At 32.2% G+C, this 19084-nt stretch overlaps 1 protein-coding gene and 1 pseudogene across 3 annotated transcripts in view; both read left to right on the forward strand.

Moving 5' to 3' along the window:
• LOC145254815 (potassium channel subfamily T member 2-like) overlaps window positions 1-19084 on the forward strand; it is a 534670-nt gene that overhangs the window by 397263 nt on the left and 118323 nt on the right. For all 3 annotated transcript variants that reach the window (XM_080113638.1, XM_080113639.1, XM_080113636.1), the window contains one exon: window positions 3285-3356. In XM_080113638.1, coding sequence (XP_079969764.1) covers window positions 3285-3356 — 72 coding nt within the window. The remainder of the gene's footprint in view (window positions 1-3284; window positions 3357-19084) is intronic.
• On the forward strand, window positions 3827-3943 carry LOC145255061 (5S ribosomal RNA; annotated as a pseudogene).

Below are 19084 nucleotides of genomic sequence, written 5' to 3' on the forward strand. Positions count from 1 at the left end.
TGACTAGTAACACAGACCAGTCCACTCTAATGGAATAAAAAAGATAAAAATGAGACTATCCCCAAACAATGCGTACATTTTCACAGCAGAAATACAAATCTTGAAAATGCAATTGAATTCATTAAAAAAATTAGAGGATAGACATTTTAGAATATTCATAGATTCACTGAGCATCGCTTGCACTAAGGATTGAACCTTCAACCTCCAGATAAGTATCACTTACAACTGAATTTTACCAAGTAATTTATCCATTATGCCACAGGTGCTTGATGATACTCAGGATACATTTGCGAATTACTTAGAACTTCTACTTGGTCATAGCTGACAGAACATGAACATGCTATCCCCATGGATTAAATAAATAGTTCCGTTTGAAATTCCATGCGGATTCCCAAGAGAACGATTCCCAAGTTCAACAAGATACATCTGAAGATGGTCGGAGATTACATCGGCCGAAACGTTGTAAAAATAACACTTAAGATGATAACAGTAGTCTGAATAATCCAAATTATCAATCCTCATCTCTAAAATTTAGAAACTTAATATGTTTCGTTGGCAAATATTTGGTAAATAAATAATCTGCATATGATAAGTTTCTTTTAAGCCATAGAAAAATAACGACAGCTGCTATCATTATGGGTCAGAGTGAACATGTAAATAGTGGCAACTAAGGGATGACTCCCAACAGCTCCCTTAAGCTCCCAAATTGGGGCTTCATCACTAGATTCACTTGCATAGCAGAGATTCTGTTTAACCTATAGCTGGAACTCTGACAGAAACTACCACTCCAAGTTGCATAGGACTTGGGAACAATAACAATTAAGAGAAGACTCTAAACAACTTCAAAATTGGGACCTCACCTTCCAATGCAGTTTCACGTCATCTATATATATCTATAAAAATGAGAATGTGCGTGCGTGTGTGTGTGTGTGTGTGTGCATGAAGACACTTCTCAACCTATATACTCAACGAATTTTTAATCTACAGACTTGAAATTTAGTCTATAGGTTCTCCAGACATGTGGAAAACTTTTTAATAGGTTTTCATCCGGAGAAAAGAGCTGCTAAATTGAAAAATTGGTACATAGAAGTCTTCTCTGTTTGTTTACTGTTTCACGATTGCACATGTGCGAATGATTCATATTACAGATTCCTTATGTTAAGAATAAGTAGGTTTGAAAACACGTTTTAAAGAGCGTGTCACGCAGGCCAAATGGTTATTGTATTTTACTCATTGTCTTTAGGTTTTTTATTTCGATCTCAGCTTGAGTATTTTTTTACTTACAGGAAATGAACTGTGTAGAAAATACATAATGCTCACATGCACAAGTTTCAGTTTCTTTCTGTTTTTTTGTTTTTTTTTTACTCCATTTTTTTAAAGGAATTTAACGTAACGTTTAATACATACGGTATTTCTGTTTATAATGAATAAGAAATCTGCATTAATTGAAATATAATATTTATGTGTATTTTATGACCGGGCAACGTTAGGCGGCCTGCTAGTAAACTATAAAGAAACAAACTTTTTCCATCAAAAGAAAATAATTAAAAACAATTACATGATTACGTTTCTGATTTTTCGTGATGAGGTTAGGTTATTCGTATTATTTGGATTCTTCAGACTATTTTACTCATCTTGAGTGTAATTTTTGCAACGTTTCGGTCGATATAACCTCCAACCTTCTTCAGGTGTATCTAGTCAAACTTGGGAATTTATATCAGAACTGTCTGCAAGGACCCATAGCACAGTAGTTAGAGTATTTGGAAAAATCAATTGTAAAAGTGATATTCTCCTGAAGGTTGAAGGTTCAATTCTCAATATGGGAGACCGAAAAATACAATTGCGAATTACTTAGGACTTCTATCCAATTATGGCTGATGGAACAAGAAGATGCTACCCCCCGTAAAGTAAATAAAGAGTTCTGCTCATAATTCCGTTCAGATTCCCGAGTTCGACAGAAAGATTCCTAAGTTTGTTAAGATACACCTAAAAGTTGGCGTTTACATCGACTGAAATGTTGTGAAAATGACAAGTTGAGAACAGTAGTCCGAAGAATCTAAATAATATGAATTAAATGATTAAAACAAGAACATAAATCAGTTCTGAGACTGAATACCTCTGCCTGACAACGTAAGGAGGAGTCAAATTTTTATTTTGACCTTATTTCTCCATATTATATGAAGTATTCCCAAATTTATGCAATGTAAACGTTGACGCAAAAACAATTTATCTGACAAGGCTGAAATTTTGTTATAAAAAATGCGTCAGATACAAACAACAAATTTAGAAAAATCTTTAATTAAAATACCATCAAAATTTCAAACATGACTGAACTTTTCCAAGTCAAAGTCAAACACACTATTACCGTAACATAATATAAATACAAGACTTCATTGGCTACAGTATGTGCCAAGCAATGAGTCAATGAACTGAACCAATGTTATCATGAACTGAACCAATGTAATAACTTTCACCTTTTGTGACCGGTTCTGGTAGCGCCACACAGAAAAGTAGGGAAGACGCTAGCTGACTACAACCAAGATATTTTTTATTAATCTTGGAGATTTTAAAATATTTTTTAAAAACAGTTTTCATAAAAAAAGGACAGAGTTTTCATTAAAAAATCAGAAAATACAAACAAGTTATTGCTTTAATAAATGAAACGTATTTCCTTAATAAAGCAAATTATTACTATTATGACTAAATATCAGGTCTAATATAATATTTTCAGAATATATTCTTAAAAAAGAATATATTCTGAAAATATTATATTAGACCTGATATTTAGTCATAATAGTAATAATTTGCTTTATTAATTTATTATTAATTCAGCTTGCTAATTATAAGCGTTTTTATTAGTGCTCCTATTTACAATGTCTCCTCACGGTACAGAGTTAGACACCAGGGTCGTTTTTTAATATGGAGAAAAGGAACAAAAATAAAAATTGTCTCAGTCGTGAAGGATTTCTTTTCCACTGACAGAGAACAAGAAAATGAACAAAAAACTTAGGGACAAGGCCAACTCAAAAAGAAGGGGGGATGGTGAGGTTGGTTGATCCATCTCGTCTCTGTTGTAAATTTTAAATGATTTTTCTCTCGGCCAGCCTCTTTTATCATGGTTACCCCTTTACATTTGTATTTATGTGTTTGTACTGGGAGATGGGGGTCCTACTTAAGCCCAATTTTAAAACATTTTTTATTTATATACTACACTTTGATCTTGACCCGAAGTGATAATATACTCGTCTTGCATTAAATGTCCTTTTTTGTTTGTTTCCTTGTAGGCCGGACACAAGTTTCTTAGAGACGATCTGTTACTTTCCTCTTGTTTATTGGATGATTGGATCTATAGAGTGGTAAGTCATTAATAAAATCAATAATCGGTTCTCCTGTTGTAGATGTCTCCCTTAACTACTTCCGCATTTTCTTGCTCACATGCCCCTATTCCGAATTCGTAACAGCAGGCCGGTATCAGTGGACTTCTTTATTTTTCTACTAAAGCGGTCATTAACAATGTTTTTTTTTTTGTTTTTTTTAATGTTTAACATATTTCAAACTGAAATAAATTATTGCACAGTAAAATAATTGAATTAAAAGAAAAATAATTTTTCTTATTTCGAATTATTTAATAAAGTAAAAATTCCATTTTTTACTTGATTGTTAAATTTTAAAAAAGCTTTTTTTTTTTTTCATAATATTTTTAAGTTAAATTCAGTTTTTACAATATTTTCGTTTATTAAATTGTTAGGTAACTTGCTAAAATAACTTTTTCAATTTAGTAATCAAATAAAAAAAATGGAATTTTTACTTTATTAAATAATTCGATATATACAGCATAATCGCGTTGACACATCGGTTCTCATCAGATCACCGAAGTTAAGCAACGTTGAGCCTGGTTAGTACCAAATGGGGCACCATTTGGGAATTCTAGGTGTTGTATGTGCTCTCTGCTTATCTCGGCATTGTTTCCAGTCGTCTTGTATATACACTTAACTTGCCACTGGTATTTAATAATGTCAACTCAGGAGAGGTGTGGTTGGAGATTGTATACCTCCTGCCACAAAAATTTCACGTGCAGGCACCCCTTCAGTGGGTATCCATAGTCTGTCAAAGACTGAAGGAGTCCCTAAATAATTTGAAATAAGAAAAATTATTTTTGTTTTAATTTAATTATTTTACTGTGCAACAATTTATATCAGTTTTAATTTTTCTTTTTAATTTTTATTGCATTTTCATTCCAAGCAAGGCACAGTGCCACTTTGATGTAGGGAGCTACTATCGGGGACATAATTTTCCAGGATATTATGTAGGGAGTTGAGCAGCAGGATGTCTGTTTACATTACACTTGAACTTCTGCATGTCAGAAAACAGGAACCTGAAAGGGAATTCCAAAGTCTAACAGTCCCAGGGAAGAAACTGCTAAAGTAGAAGGCTTTCTTACAACTAGGAATTTCTACTGTGTAGGGGTAGGATTTTGCTCCTCCTCGGGTTTGCTGGGGAGTATTTACGGCAAGGAGGGACAAGGGCTTGTAGTTCGTCGGAGCACCTACCATTAAAATACTTGTAAAACAGGCAGAGGGAAATATATCAAACATTTAAAAAAAAACATTGTTAATGACTGTTTTGGTAGGAAAAAAAGTCCACTGATATCGGCCTGCTGCTATGAATTCGGGATAGGGGCATGTGACCAAGAAAAAATGAAATTAGTTCAGGGAGACATCTGCTACAGTAGAACCCAATAGTCAATTGAGTTATTATTCCAGGAATTTTAAAGTACACATTGTTATTTGTTGTAACGATTCTGTGAAGCGTTTAGATGGCAACTGGGTCTTTGAAAGTTATTAGTAGTAGTAGAATCAGAGCCAACCACTGGCATGCAGATATCTGGTGATACCCCGGTTATGCCCGGATGGCCAACTCCTTTATTGAATGTCCCAAAGACTCAAGTATAAATCCTAGTACTGATACATATTATAAGAAAAGGAGATAGTTTAAATACGTTTTGATGCACTCCTAGCATAACCAATTTAGACAACTTCCCTTCCCCTGAAGACCACTAGTCCTATCACAAATGCATACGCTATGCCTAGGTAGATGTTATCTTCTAAAGTTCCACTAGAAATTCTTTGATAGACTCAATCTTTCAGTTAGTATCCAGATGTTTCGTGATGCCCTGCTGATGTTTGGTGCAAACTATTTGCTTATATGTCTTAAAGACTCAAGTATAAGTTCTAGTTTTGAGAAAGATTGAAAAAAGGAGATAGTTTGAATACGATTGGATGCCCCTCTACTTATTTTATATATGAGTCCGATTAACGGTCTATCTAATTATTTCTAATATGGAGTCAGATGGACCTTCTATCAAAACCAAACTTTAATTATAATTTGTTACCAGAGCTGTCATCAATAACCATTTTCCCATCTATTATATAAAAGAAAGCTAAAACTCAGAAACTACCTAAGATACACTTGCAAACACTACATATTTCGCTTATGTATAGCTGTATAGCTTCTTGCTGATAAAAATAAAGTGAAAAAAAAAAAGTACTCTAATATTCATTCTCTTGGGGGTTACTAAAGAGAAATGTTAACTTCTATAGTTCCATGAGAAATATTTTGACAGACTCACTTAGACACAACCGTCTCTTTCAGCGGTATTCAGAAGAAGGTGATGCTCTGGAAATGTCCGAGGACAAATCCTTGATTGAACTTGACACAAAAAGATTGTTAATCTGTGTCATCACATCAGCCGATGTAACCTCCGACCTTTTTGATGTGCATCTTTTCAACTTCAGTAATCTTTATATTGAACTTGGAATCTGTATAGAATTTTGTAGCTTCTGTCAGTTATGACTAAGACTATGACAACAGCATATTCTTTTCCTTGTTTTGACTATCGAATATATATCCGACATAGTTAGACACAGTTAATCGACGGAGAACCACATTATTCTATATAAAAGCATATAAGATATCAACGAATACACACTGGTGGGTCAAAACAACGTAAAGAATATGCTGTTGTCCTAGCGCTAGTCATGACCGGGTAGAAGTCTTAAGAAATTTTGATTATATTCTGAGTATCACCTGTACGATGACTGCATTTTTAACTTTTGATTAAATAAAATCCGTACAGATTTCCAAGTTCAACAAGACACACTCGATGAATTTCAGGGGTTATACCAGCGGATATCTTGCTGCATGCACTCTTTGCTTATCTACGCATTGTTTCAAATCGTCTTGAAATTTCTACTTGCCGCTGGCATCTAACAGTGCCTCAGGAGTGGTGTGGTTGGAGATTGTGCAACTCTTGCAACAAAAACATTTCACGCACAAGTCACAGCATCATCAGCAGTGTTTGATGAATGGACATCCTATATATATATATATATATATATATATATATATATATATATATATATATATATATATATATATATATATGTATATTTATTTATTTATTTATTCCAGGTAGAAAAATATGAAAAAATTAAGAATATATCCGACACAGTTAATCAACCGAGTACCACATCACTCTATATAAAAGCATATAAGATATCAACGGATACACACTCGAGAGTCAAAACAATGAAAAGAATATGCTGTTGTCCTAGCCCTAGTCATGACCAGTAAATAATTCATTATTGGATGCGGAGTATCATCCATACTGAAAACTGGACCATGGTGTAACAGATAAAAATGATAAGCAATAATTAGTTCTCAGTCTTCTAGAGGTTGGAGGTTCGATCCTCAGTGCGGGTGATACTCAGAATACAGTTATGATTTACTTAAGACTTCTAACCGGTCATGGCTGAAGGAACAAGGGCAAGCTACCTTCCTATATAAAATAAAGTATTCCGGTCAAAATTTTGTGTAGATTTTCAAATTTGAAATAAAGATTCCCAAGTATGATAAAACATGCCTGAAGAAGGGCAGAGGTTACATCAGCCGAAACTTTGCGAGAATAGCATCCCAGATGAGAACAGTAATCTGAATAATCAAATAATACAAATTATCAATCCTCATCTACAAAAATTCTGGAACATAAATTTTCATTCGGTGCTTCTACAGAATTGGGACGAGACTTTGTAGTCGATAAATGGAGTTTTCAGATAAAAAAAAAACAATGGTTTCAACTGATTTTTTTGTCAATTCTAATAAGTTACAATGGTAGCTTCCAAATTATGCAGTCGAAATTACCTGAATATTACTGAATTATTAAAAAGAAGCAACTTTAATCGTGTTAGCAGGTGAAAAATTGCCGCCATCTTGTTTTCATGAAATGAAACAAAACGAAACTATAAACAAGGGAAGTAACTCTGAATGTTAACGCAACTAATGCCAAACAAATAACAAAATAAACATAACATAAATGCAGTGTTTCTAAGTCTGGTTTTCATTTAAGATTTTTTCATAATTGTTTAATATAAAAATAATTGTTCGTCTAAAAATTAAATAGCATAAAAATAACATATAAACAAGTTTGTTTTTTTTTTGTTTTTTTTTTTTGCAGCTGTTGAATTGCCTCCCTTATGACTCTCCTCTTACATAAGCATACACGATTGTGTTCTTTAAATTCTATTTTCTTTAATAAAAAATTTTCTATCTTATCGATTTTCGTAATTGTTGGATATAATCATCTTCAAAATACAGATAATACGTAGATACCGTTGTTTTCATTCAATTCAATACTACGATTTCCGAAATCTCATCCCAATAGTGTAGAAGCGCCTTTCATTCCTTTGAAAATGTTAAATTTGCAAAATTGAATTTCTTATAAAATACATAATTAATTGAATAAAATTTTAAAATGGTATTCAAAATCGTTAATTTTCTGATTTTTTGGTGATAAAAAATTATTAGTTTGTTTACAAAGTGTTACTGCTTCCTCCTTGTGGCGTCACCATATTGTAGTTTGGGAGAAGAAACATGAACCCCAACATCAACACTGGTTATAAGGAATTGCTAATCCTTTCCTACCAGATAGAAATCGCTATTTATCAATAAATTATCATTCGCGATGTTTAATGATTCATCTACATGATAAAAGTGGACGTACGTGTGTCCGGTTTGCTTCGATAATCGCATTTCATTTTTATTTGCATTCAACAGCACCCTATACTGCCTTGATAGAGTTCAAAACTGACTTTGTAATCTAGTAGGTGATGCCCTTTTCTCTTCTCTGCAATCTATTTCCCACAGAAGAGACATTGTGAATCTGTCTCTGCTCTATTGTTATTATCATGGGAAGTGCTCGACTGAGCTCTAATCTCCCCCTTCACCAATCTTTCGACACAAAACCCTCGTCCAGTAAAAATCACTATCAATAAATTCCCTCACTCTCTATCGGTACCTAAACCTAAACATGTATTCCATGAACAAAGCTTTTTTTTTTTTTACACAGTGATCACCACTTATCAAGGCCCGGAAGCCACTCAGGGATAAGGGTTTCCTAGAACTGCCCATCTATGAAACTCTGTTCTGATGGTCTGCTTTCTAGCTGACTACAATATTGTCGTCTTCAAGTTTAATATAAACAAGTTCTTATTGAATTGTCCTTGTATCTAATCATATCAAATTTCCACCACAAACGATTACTACGCTACTGTTCCATTGACTACAATACACACACTAACCCTTATCCTTAAGTGGCCTCAGGGCCTTGATATGTGGTGATCACATTGTAACAAAAAAAAAAGCTAAAACAAGGTATATTGCCACTGAGATGTAAAGAGCTACTGTGAATTAGGAACTATGTCTACAGGAACATTCTAAGTAGGGAGTTGAGCAGCGAGATATTTGTTCTCTTTACACTTAAATTTCTGCACGTTAGTAAAGTCAAGGAAGCAGGATACACTGAGGGAACTCCAAAGTCAAGCAGTTTGAAGGAAGAAACTTTCAAACTAAAGAGTCTCCCGCAGAGAGTCTCAATGAAGGTGTGGGATTTTGCTGCTTGTTGGATTAATCTAGCGTATCTACATCGACGGGGCACCAGTGCTATCAGTTCGTCAGAATAAATTCTATTAAAGTACTTGTAAAGCAAGCACAGGGATGAAACATTGTGGTGATGAGACAGGTGTTGGAGCTTGGTTGACAGTGTGGGATTCATTAGATTGAGCTGTTGCACCAACCAGTATCCTCTCCCCTTTGGACAGTGCAAAAATAACTTTTAACCTATTAGATACTCACCGTCTGTACAGCTTTAGCCTCTGACACATCACCATAGTGTTGTGTCCTTGTGCTTATTTTACAAGTACTTCTACAGAATATGATTTGGTGAACTCAACTTTACAACGTAATAACCCGATGCCCCCAACCAGCAGCAAAATCTCACCCCGTCACTATTCTAGTAACTTCTTTCCTGCTTACCTTTGGAATTCCCTTTTTGCTCTCTATTTCCCTGGCTATGCCAACATGTTGAAATTTAGATGTAATGTGAACAAACATCTTACTGTCCAACTCCCAACCTAGGTTGCCTCATATAAATCTGGCCCCTATCACAACAGCACCTTAAATTGTTATCAGTAGTAATCAAAATACTAATAACATTAAAATGCCTATTAATGTATTAGATTATATTGGTATTCACTACTAGTGCCCAATCACAATATTAAAACAATAAGATTTCATTTAAAGATCACTGTGATTGATTTTTTTTTTTTTTACTTGGGAGATACCACTTATCAAGGCCTGAAGGCCACTCAAGGATAAGGGTTAATGAATGTAAAGAATGTAAGGTGGTAGTGTAGTAATAATTAATGGTGTAAATTTGGTAGAATTTGATTATTTATGAGTACGACTCATCAAGAACTTGTTTACATTGGATTTGAACACTACCATGTTGTTTTCAACTGGGAAGCAGGCCAGCGGAACAGTGTTCCATAGGCGGGCAGTTCTGGGAAAGAAGCTTTGTTCATGGAATCTGCGTTTAGATTTAGGCACAGATAGAGAGTGAAGAAAATCGTTTATAGTGGTTGTAGCTAGTCGAGTGTTTTTGCGAAAGTTTGGCAAGATTTGAACAAATCAATTAAACAGCAGCACTTCCGGATTATTGCTTTCATCAGATTTTTTTCTGAGATCATATTGTAGAATGTTTGTTTATTTTTTTTATTTATTTATTTTTATTTTTTTTTTTTTATAGGACTATTTAACTCATTTGTGGTAATGTTTTATATAGAATTTTTACAATATATTCTCCAGGTTTCTTGTGGCATTGGATAAAACTTTTTCCATATTTTGTTAAATGCCCATTATTTGAAATCAGGGGGAAAAAATGATTTTATCAGCGTTTTTCTTCACTGTGTTCTGAGATCAGAAGATTGACGAAGGTCTAGACCAGTATTTACAAACTCTCCCTCTGCTTAAGAAAGACTGATTTGGAACTAGTAATGACAGAAATTAACCGTGATGAGTATATCTGGCATGCCTTTGTTATCGATCTACTGTTTACATATAATACGAACTAGATTTATTATATAGAAACGTTGAGTTAATTGTGACAGACCGACCGACGGACAAACAAATGGATAGAGTGGATGCATTTAAAAATATTATTTCAAATGTAAGCATGACAGACAGATAAACAGATAGATGGTGTGGACGCATCTAAAAATATTATTTCAAATATAAACATGACAGACAGACAGACATGTGGATGGTGTAGACGTATCTAAAATATTATTTCAAATGTAAACGTAAGAGATATGTGGACGGCGTGGACATATATAAAATATTATTTAAAATGTAAGCATGACAGACAGACGGACGGTGCCTGTGTTTGGACGCATCTTAAAATATTATTTCAAATGTACGCATGATAGACAGACTGACGGAAAAAGCCTTTGTGTGGACATATAGTAAAATATTATTTCAAATGTCAGTGTATTAGACAGATTGACGGACGGAGGCTTTGTGAGGACGCATCTAAAAATATCGTTTCAAACTGATACTTACCGACGAAACTTTTTATAGAGATACTTTGACATGTTATTTACCTTCTTGTCAGACGATCAGACACAAGTTCAGATATGGTTTTAAGAAATAAGCGCACTAAAATAAGCACATTCTGGCCTACAAAAAATGCCTGAGTAGCCCCATAGATATTCTCGGTAGAGGCGACTCAGGTGATTAGCAATATACTAACCCCTTCTCAAATGGAAGGTAAGGCCTGGGAGGGTGGACCTCCTAGGACTATACAGGACCCTACCTGAGCCTGAGAACAACAAAGCCATTGTCTAACTATCATACAACATACTTTAGCATATTTTAAATTTAAAAAATACAAATTTTATGTAAATTCATCATTTCTAATGAGTGTTGCAGGTGGTCTAGTGGTTAACGACATGGATTGACGACCTGGGTGTTCCAAGTTCGAATCCAGTTCGGTTCTCAAAAATCACTTCCATTTAGGGTGTGGGCAACCTTCACGTGGTCACTTCTGTAATCCTCAATGTCTTTCTAGAAAGAATTCTGACTAGAGAAATATCGGGGAAACCAATGCAAACAATAGAATCTTCAATAAGTTACAAAACAATTTGTATGTATTTTGTTATTTTTTTTTCTTTTATGAACTTTTTTGTTATAAATGTATTATTATTTCATTTAATTAATTTTATTGCATTTTTTTTCTATTTTTAGTTATTGTTTCTTTTATTTTCTTTGTTGATTTTTTTTGTTTTGTTTTTTAGAGTTTTTAATGTTACAGTGGATCGCAGTATGTATAATGACCTCGTAGGAGAACTCCGGCTCTACCATTCTCTTGTTTTTACAAATTGCAATTGCCAGACTTGCATGACACCTGTGCTGTCTTTCTTCAATAGAACAGATTAAACATGGTCATCATAACACCATCATTCACACAATCTAATTTACAAACCATAAACACGTTTTTCTTTTCACTTTTCTGTGTATCTTAATTATAGATTTTTATTTTTAATTGCACAAGTTTAGTTGTGTTAGTAGTAAACTAATATTACATAGAAAGTAGATATAGTAAAACCTTGAATAGTTTTTTCCCCTTTTCTCACTCCTATAGATGGATTTAGACAGACGATGCATGTGTGGTAATGATTTATAAAGACATAGTATAACTGTGCTAGTGAATTTATGACAACCTTCTAGGTTTGTTTAGTTAGGACAGGTAGGTACACACGATTCCACTATTCAGGGTGACCCAGAAAAAACAAAAGCTAAACGGAGGCCATCTAGAACATATGCTGTAGAACGGAGAAAAAAAGGCCAAAGACCCTAGTGTTTTGATGTGATGTTTTCAATATAATAATCTAGTTAAGACCAAAGTTTCATTTCATTCGAACAAAACACTAAGAAACGGGGCTTAATTAGAGTTGGGGCCCGTTTTTGGGGTCACCCTGTATATAGTGTATATATGTATGTATGTATATATGTTTATATATACACACACACACATATATGTATGTATATATACATATATATATGTATATATACATATATATATGTATATATACATATATATATGTATGTATGTATATATATATATGTATATATATGTGTATATACACACATATATGTATATATACATATGTATATATACATATATATGTGTGTGTGTGTGTATATATATATATATTTATATAAATATATATATATGTATATATATTTATATAAATATATTTATATAAATAAATATATATATATTTATATAAATATATTTATATATATATATATTTATATAAATATATTTATATATATATATATTTATATAAATATATTTATATAAATATATTTATATATATATATATATATATATATATATATATATATATTTATATAAATATATATGTATATATATATAAATATTATTTTTAAAATGTAATATATAATATATATAATATAAATATATATATTTATATATATATAAATATATATATATATACATATATATATATATATATATATATTTATGATTTATATGTGTGTGTGTGTATGCATTAATTCAAACCATATTGCTTTATGAGGCTATGTGATAAACAATGGCAAGTTATTATCTAAATAAAACCATCATCTTACTTAAGGAAGTATTAGAAACTTATTTTATGAAAGATACTTTACTTAATAAAAAAATAATGACCAAATAAGAAACCTATTACCATCTGTAAATACAGGGTGACCCCAAAAAAACAGAGGATATTCAATTTTTTTTCTGAGCATTTTACAGTCAACGGAGAAAAAAAGGCCTAAGACCCTAGTCTTTTGATGTGATGTTTTGAATATAATAAACTAGTTATGAGCAAAGTTTCATTTCATTCGGACAAAACACTAAGAAATGGGGCCTAATTAGAGTTGGGACCCGTTTTTTTTGGGGGGGGGTCACCCTGTATTAGATTGAGTTCCAAAAATGTCTTGTCAAATGGAGTAAAAGTTGTGTTCTACCCACTAACATTTCCAACTTGGTTAGATCATCTGATTCTAAATTTGTTCAGTTAGGCCCAGTAGATACACACGGTTTCATTATATCTATTGAGGTTAACCTAAAACCCATAATGTAACTCTAATAGAGCTTGACAGAGGGGGTTATCTCCCTTTTACCGTGGAAATTTTAAGGAGGAGTTGTACAATTTTTGTTTTTCTTTATAATTAGAGGTTTTCATCTACTGCTGATCTCTATGCTCGATCTACTTCCCAAGAACTTTACTAGATCTGTTTTCTGGTTAGTTTTATTAATCATCCATGTAGCTGATTCTCTTACCATTTCTCCATTGTGTTAGAAGTACTGCTGATCTCTGTATTTTTTATTTAGGTCATTTTTATTGCAGCAATGATCAGCCTTTGTTTTGGGTTGTGTATTTTATTAATTTTTTTATTTACTTACCAGTTCCCTGTTTGTTTCTTTTTTATGTAGCATCAGTCAGTATCATTTTTCTAACGTAGTGCATTGGGCATGGTCATTAGTTTAGTACTTGGGTTCTACTTTTGTCCAACCTATGAAGGGTCCAGAATATATTATAAACAATACTACCCAGTATTCCTTTTATTACATTTTTGCTACATAATTTGGTTTCTAAGAATCTAATTTTTCTCAAGTATTCTCTTCTAAACTTCTTTCATTTCTGAGATTTTGATTTTGTCCACTTAGCCAACAAAGTTTCATTCCAAAATGAAATCCTTCACAATCTGTAAAAAAGACATTTCACATATTAAAAACTTCCACTTAGAAGGCTCATTGCAAAACAAATAAAAGCATATAAGTATAATTAATTCTAAGTGCTGCAACAGATACAACCGCTAAGTAATAATCAGTTTTACATGATAGTGTTTTATAGATCGAAGGTTTAGCTCTCAGTATGGGCGATAATAATAATAATACAATTATGGGTGACCTAAAACTGGCCATGGCTGACACAATGGGAGCAAGCTACTCTGTGAATTAAATAATGTGTTCCGTTCGATATTCTGCACAGTTTACCGAGTTTGACACAAGTGTTCCCAAGTTCTACAAAATCTTGGCATAAATGTTGCGATAATAATATCGAAGATGGGAACAGTAGACTGAACGATTCAACTAATCATCATCTCAAAAAATTCTGTAATATAAGCTAATACATTAAATGAAATCAAATTTATTTGTAAAAAAAAAAAAAAAATAGCATAGTGCAAACAGCCATGCAAAGAGACAGAAGCTATTTACATCCACAAACAGTCTGGATGATCCAACTAATCAATTCTCATCTTAACAAATTCTGAAATATAAGTTGATACATCAAATGAAATCAAATTTTTGTGGCCAAAACTAATAGCAAAGTGCACTAAAATAAGCACATTTCAGCAAAAAAAAAAAAGGTTCATATGCGATAAAACAAAACGACCAATCATGTTCGCTTTGCTCACCTAATGTTAACTTCAGGGACTTAGTAATGCCAGGCGAATGGATGATAGGAGGATCTTCAAGGACATTCTATTTAATGAACTTATCACTGGCTCCAAACAAGCAGGAAGACATGTTCTAGGCTACAAAGATGTCTGTAAGCCATACTTCTAAATTTGTATTACTTGTCTTGATCAGACTATTGTTCTCATCTTGAATGTTATATGTGCAGCGTTTCGGTCAATGTAGCCTTCGACCTTCGTCAGGCATGTTGGTTGCCATCTTGGAAAAGAAAGGAGAAAAGTTACCGGCTCCGTATATGGTTTTGTATTCTTGGAGTTGTTTTTGTTTTTTGGGGGGTTTTTTCGCCGTGGTTTTGTATGTGTGACAGAAGCCATTTACATCCAGGTATAGTTTGAATGTTTGTCTAACGCTACTTTAGACCTAGATACACTGTTCATTGTTACGACATCCTCTGGCAGACTATTCCATGGAGCAGAAACACAGACAGAGAATGCTGCCTTCCTTCTATTGCAGGTGCCCAGAGAGGCACCTGCAAAATCCTCAAGAAGGTAGATTTATATTCTCGATGATGATATTGTATGTCAGAATCAAGTCACTTCACATGTTTTAGACCTTCTTCTTAACGGTTCCTTATCCCCCCCCCCCGCTGCCTGAACGCTTTCCTTCTTTAACGTCTCATTTAGTTTTGTTCCGATTGATTTCTCAGTTTGAATTTCAATAGAATAATTTAGTTCATTAATGCACTTTATCTATTACAACATTGTGTTTGAATTGCATGGTATTTTTGTTAGCTTCAAAATTAGACCAGTAAAATAAGAATGATTTGGGCAACTTTATGTCTTATATTATTTCTTTAAAACGACATTTTTTTTTGTTTGTTTTTTCTACTTTTTTCTGCGACATGTTTTGTAGAGTTTAAAATCTCCATAGCATGAGATACTAACTATGAATAAGAATTAGCAGAACCCAACGGAAATTCTACAGTTGCTTTCTTCGTTGAAATTTAATATTTTGTGTCCAAATATGAAATGTAAGAATTTCAGATGATAGTTACATTTTATAGTAGAAGTATTCATTTTATAAAAGCGCAAGTGAAATATTAACGTTTAGCTTAATTTTGAATCAAATATTTTAATATAATTTATGAATACTTATTATTCTTATGAATTTCTATTTGAAAAGAATAGATGCATAAAGTCTGCTGTCTTCATTCCACTCAGGTTCGGAGTTATAACTGAATGACTTATATGAATTGAAATAGTTTCCGGCAAAAGACAAGGTCTCGTATCAAGCAAAATTGGTTTTAATAGCTATACAATCAGAGTATTGGTAATAATAACTGTACAATCAGAGTATTGGTAATAATAACTGTACAATCAGAGCATTGGTAATAATAGCTATCCAATCAGAGTATTGATAATAATAGCTATACAATTAGAGTATTAGTAATAATAGCTATACACTCAGAGTATTAGTAATAATAGCTATACACTCAGAGTATTGATAATAATAGATATACACTCAGGGTATTGGTAATAATAGCTATACAATCAGAGTATTGGTAATAATAGCTATACACTCAGAGTATTGATAATAATAGATATACACTCAGAGTATTGGTAATAATAGCTATACAATCAGAGTATTGGTAATAATAGCTATACAATCAGAGTATTGGTAATAATAGCTATACAATCAGAGTATTGGTAATAATAGCTATGCAATCAGACTATTGGTAATAATAGCTATGCAATCAGAATATTGGTTTTAATAGTATTCAATCAGAGTATTGGTTTTAATAGCTATACCATCAGAGTATTGATCATAATATCTGTACAATCAGAGTATTGGTAATAATAGCTATACAATCAGAGTATTGGTTTTAATAGTATCCAATCAGAGTATTGGTTTTAATTGCTATACAATCAGAGTATTGGTTTTAATTGCTATACAGTCAGAGTATTGGTTTTAATAGCTATACAGTCAGAATATTGGTTTTAATAGCTATACAGTAAGAGTATTGGTTTTAATAGCTATGCAATCAGAGTATTGGTAATAATAGCTATACAATCAGAGTATTGGTTTTAATAGTATCCAATCAGAGTATTGGTTTTAATTGCTATACAATCAGAGTATTGGTTTTAATTGCTATACAGTCGGAGTATTGGTTTTAATAGCTATACAGTCAGAATATTGGTTTTAATAGCTATACAGTAAGAGTATTGGTTTTAATTGCTATACAATCAGAGTATTGGTTTTAATAGCTATACAGTCAGAGTATTGGTTTTAATTGCTATACAATCAGAGTATTGGTTTTAATTGCTATACAGTCAGAGTATCGGTTTTAATAGCTATACAATCAGATTATTGGTTTTAATAGCTATACAATCAGATTATTGGTTTTATTAGCTATACAATCAAAGTATTGGTAATAATAGCTATACAATCAGATTATTGGTAATAATAGCTATACAATCAGAGTATTGGTAATAATAGTATTCAATCAGAGTATTGGTTTTAATGGCTATGCAATCAGAGTATTGGTTTTAATGGCTATGCAATCAGAGTATTGGTAATAATAGCTATACAATGAGAGTATTGGTTTTAATTGCTATACAATCAGAGTATTGGTTTTAATTGCTATACAATCAGAGTATTGGTTTTAATAGCTATACAATCAGAGTATTGGTTTTAATAGCCATGCAATCAGAGTATTGGTTTTAATTGCTATACAATCAGAGTATTGGTTTTAATTGCTATACAATCAGAGTATTGGTTTTAATAGCCATACAATCAGAGTATTGGTTTTAATAGCCATATAATCAGAGTATTGGTTTTAATAGCCATGCAATCAGAGTATTGGTTTTAATAGCTATACAGTCAGAATATTGGTTTTAATAGCTATACAGTCAGAGTATTGGTTTTAATAGCTATACAGTCAGAGTATTGGTTTTAATAGCTATACAGTCAGAGTATTGATTTTAATAGCTATACAGTCAGAGTATTGGTTTTAATAGCTATACAATCAGAGTATTGGTAATAATAACTATACAATCAGTGTTGGTAATAGTATCTATATAATCAGAGTATCGGTTTTAATAGCTATACAATCAGATTATAGGTTTTAATAGCTATACAATCAGATTATTGGTTTTAATTGCTATACAATCAGAGTATTGGTTTTAATAGCCATACAATCAGAGTATTGGTTTTAATAGCCATACAATCAGAGTATTGGTTTTAATTGCTATACAATCAGATTATTGGTTTTAATTGCTATACAATCAGAGTATTGGTTTTAATAGCCATATAATCAGAGTATTGGTTTTAATAGCCATACAATCAGAGTATTGGTTTTAATAGCTATACAGTCAGAGTATTGGTTTTAGTAGCCATGCAATCAGAGTATTGGTTTTAATAGCTATACTGTCAGAGTATTGGTTTTAATAGCTATACAGTCAGAGTATTGGTTTTAATAGCTATACAATCAGAGTATTGGTTTTAATAGCCATGCAATCAGAGTATTGGTTTTAATAGCTATACTGTCAGAGTATTGGTTTTAATAGCTATACAGTCAGAATATTGGTTTTAATAGCCATGCAATCAGAGTATTGGTTTTAATAGCTATACAGTCAGAATATTGGTTTTAATAGCTATACAGTCAGAGTATTGGTTTTAATAGCTATACTGTCAGAGTATTGGTTTTAATAGCTATACAGTCAGAGTATTGGTTTTAATAGCTATACAATCAGAGTATTGGTAATAATAACTATACAATCAGTGTTGGTAATAGCATCTATATAATCAGAGTATCGGTTTTAATAGCCATGCAATCAGATTATTAGTTTTAATAGCTATACAATCAGATTATTGGTTTTAATAGCTATACAATCAAAGTATTGGTAATAATAGCTATACAATCAGATTATTGGTAATAATAGCTATACAATCAGAGTATTGGTAATCTGAATCTTATAAAAAAATACATCTTCAGATATACAGTAAAAAATTACATACTATTGCATATTTTAACCAAAACATGTTTTTTTCGATACAAGTAGTGACTAATCTCCACTATACACTATTTTTTAAACTTTAGAAATAACACAAAGTTATCTTTGATTTCAAAAATACACACTCACAATTGCTTTATTCAAAGGTAAAGTACTCTGTTGAAAATATGAAAAGTTTTTTGAAAGTATGTTCGAGAAGACGATC

Source organism: Euprymna scolopes, chromosome 30, assembly GCF_053919585.1.
Source record: "Euprymna scolopes isolate OS-2025 chromosome 30, ASM5391958v1, whole genome shotgun sequence".
In the NCBI taxonomy this organism is placed as follows: Eukaryota; Metazoa; Mollusca; class Cephalopoda; order Sepiida; family Sepiolidae; genus Euprymna; species Euprymna scolopes.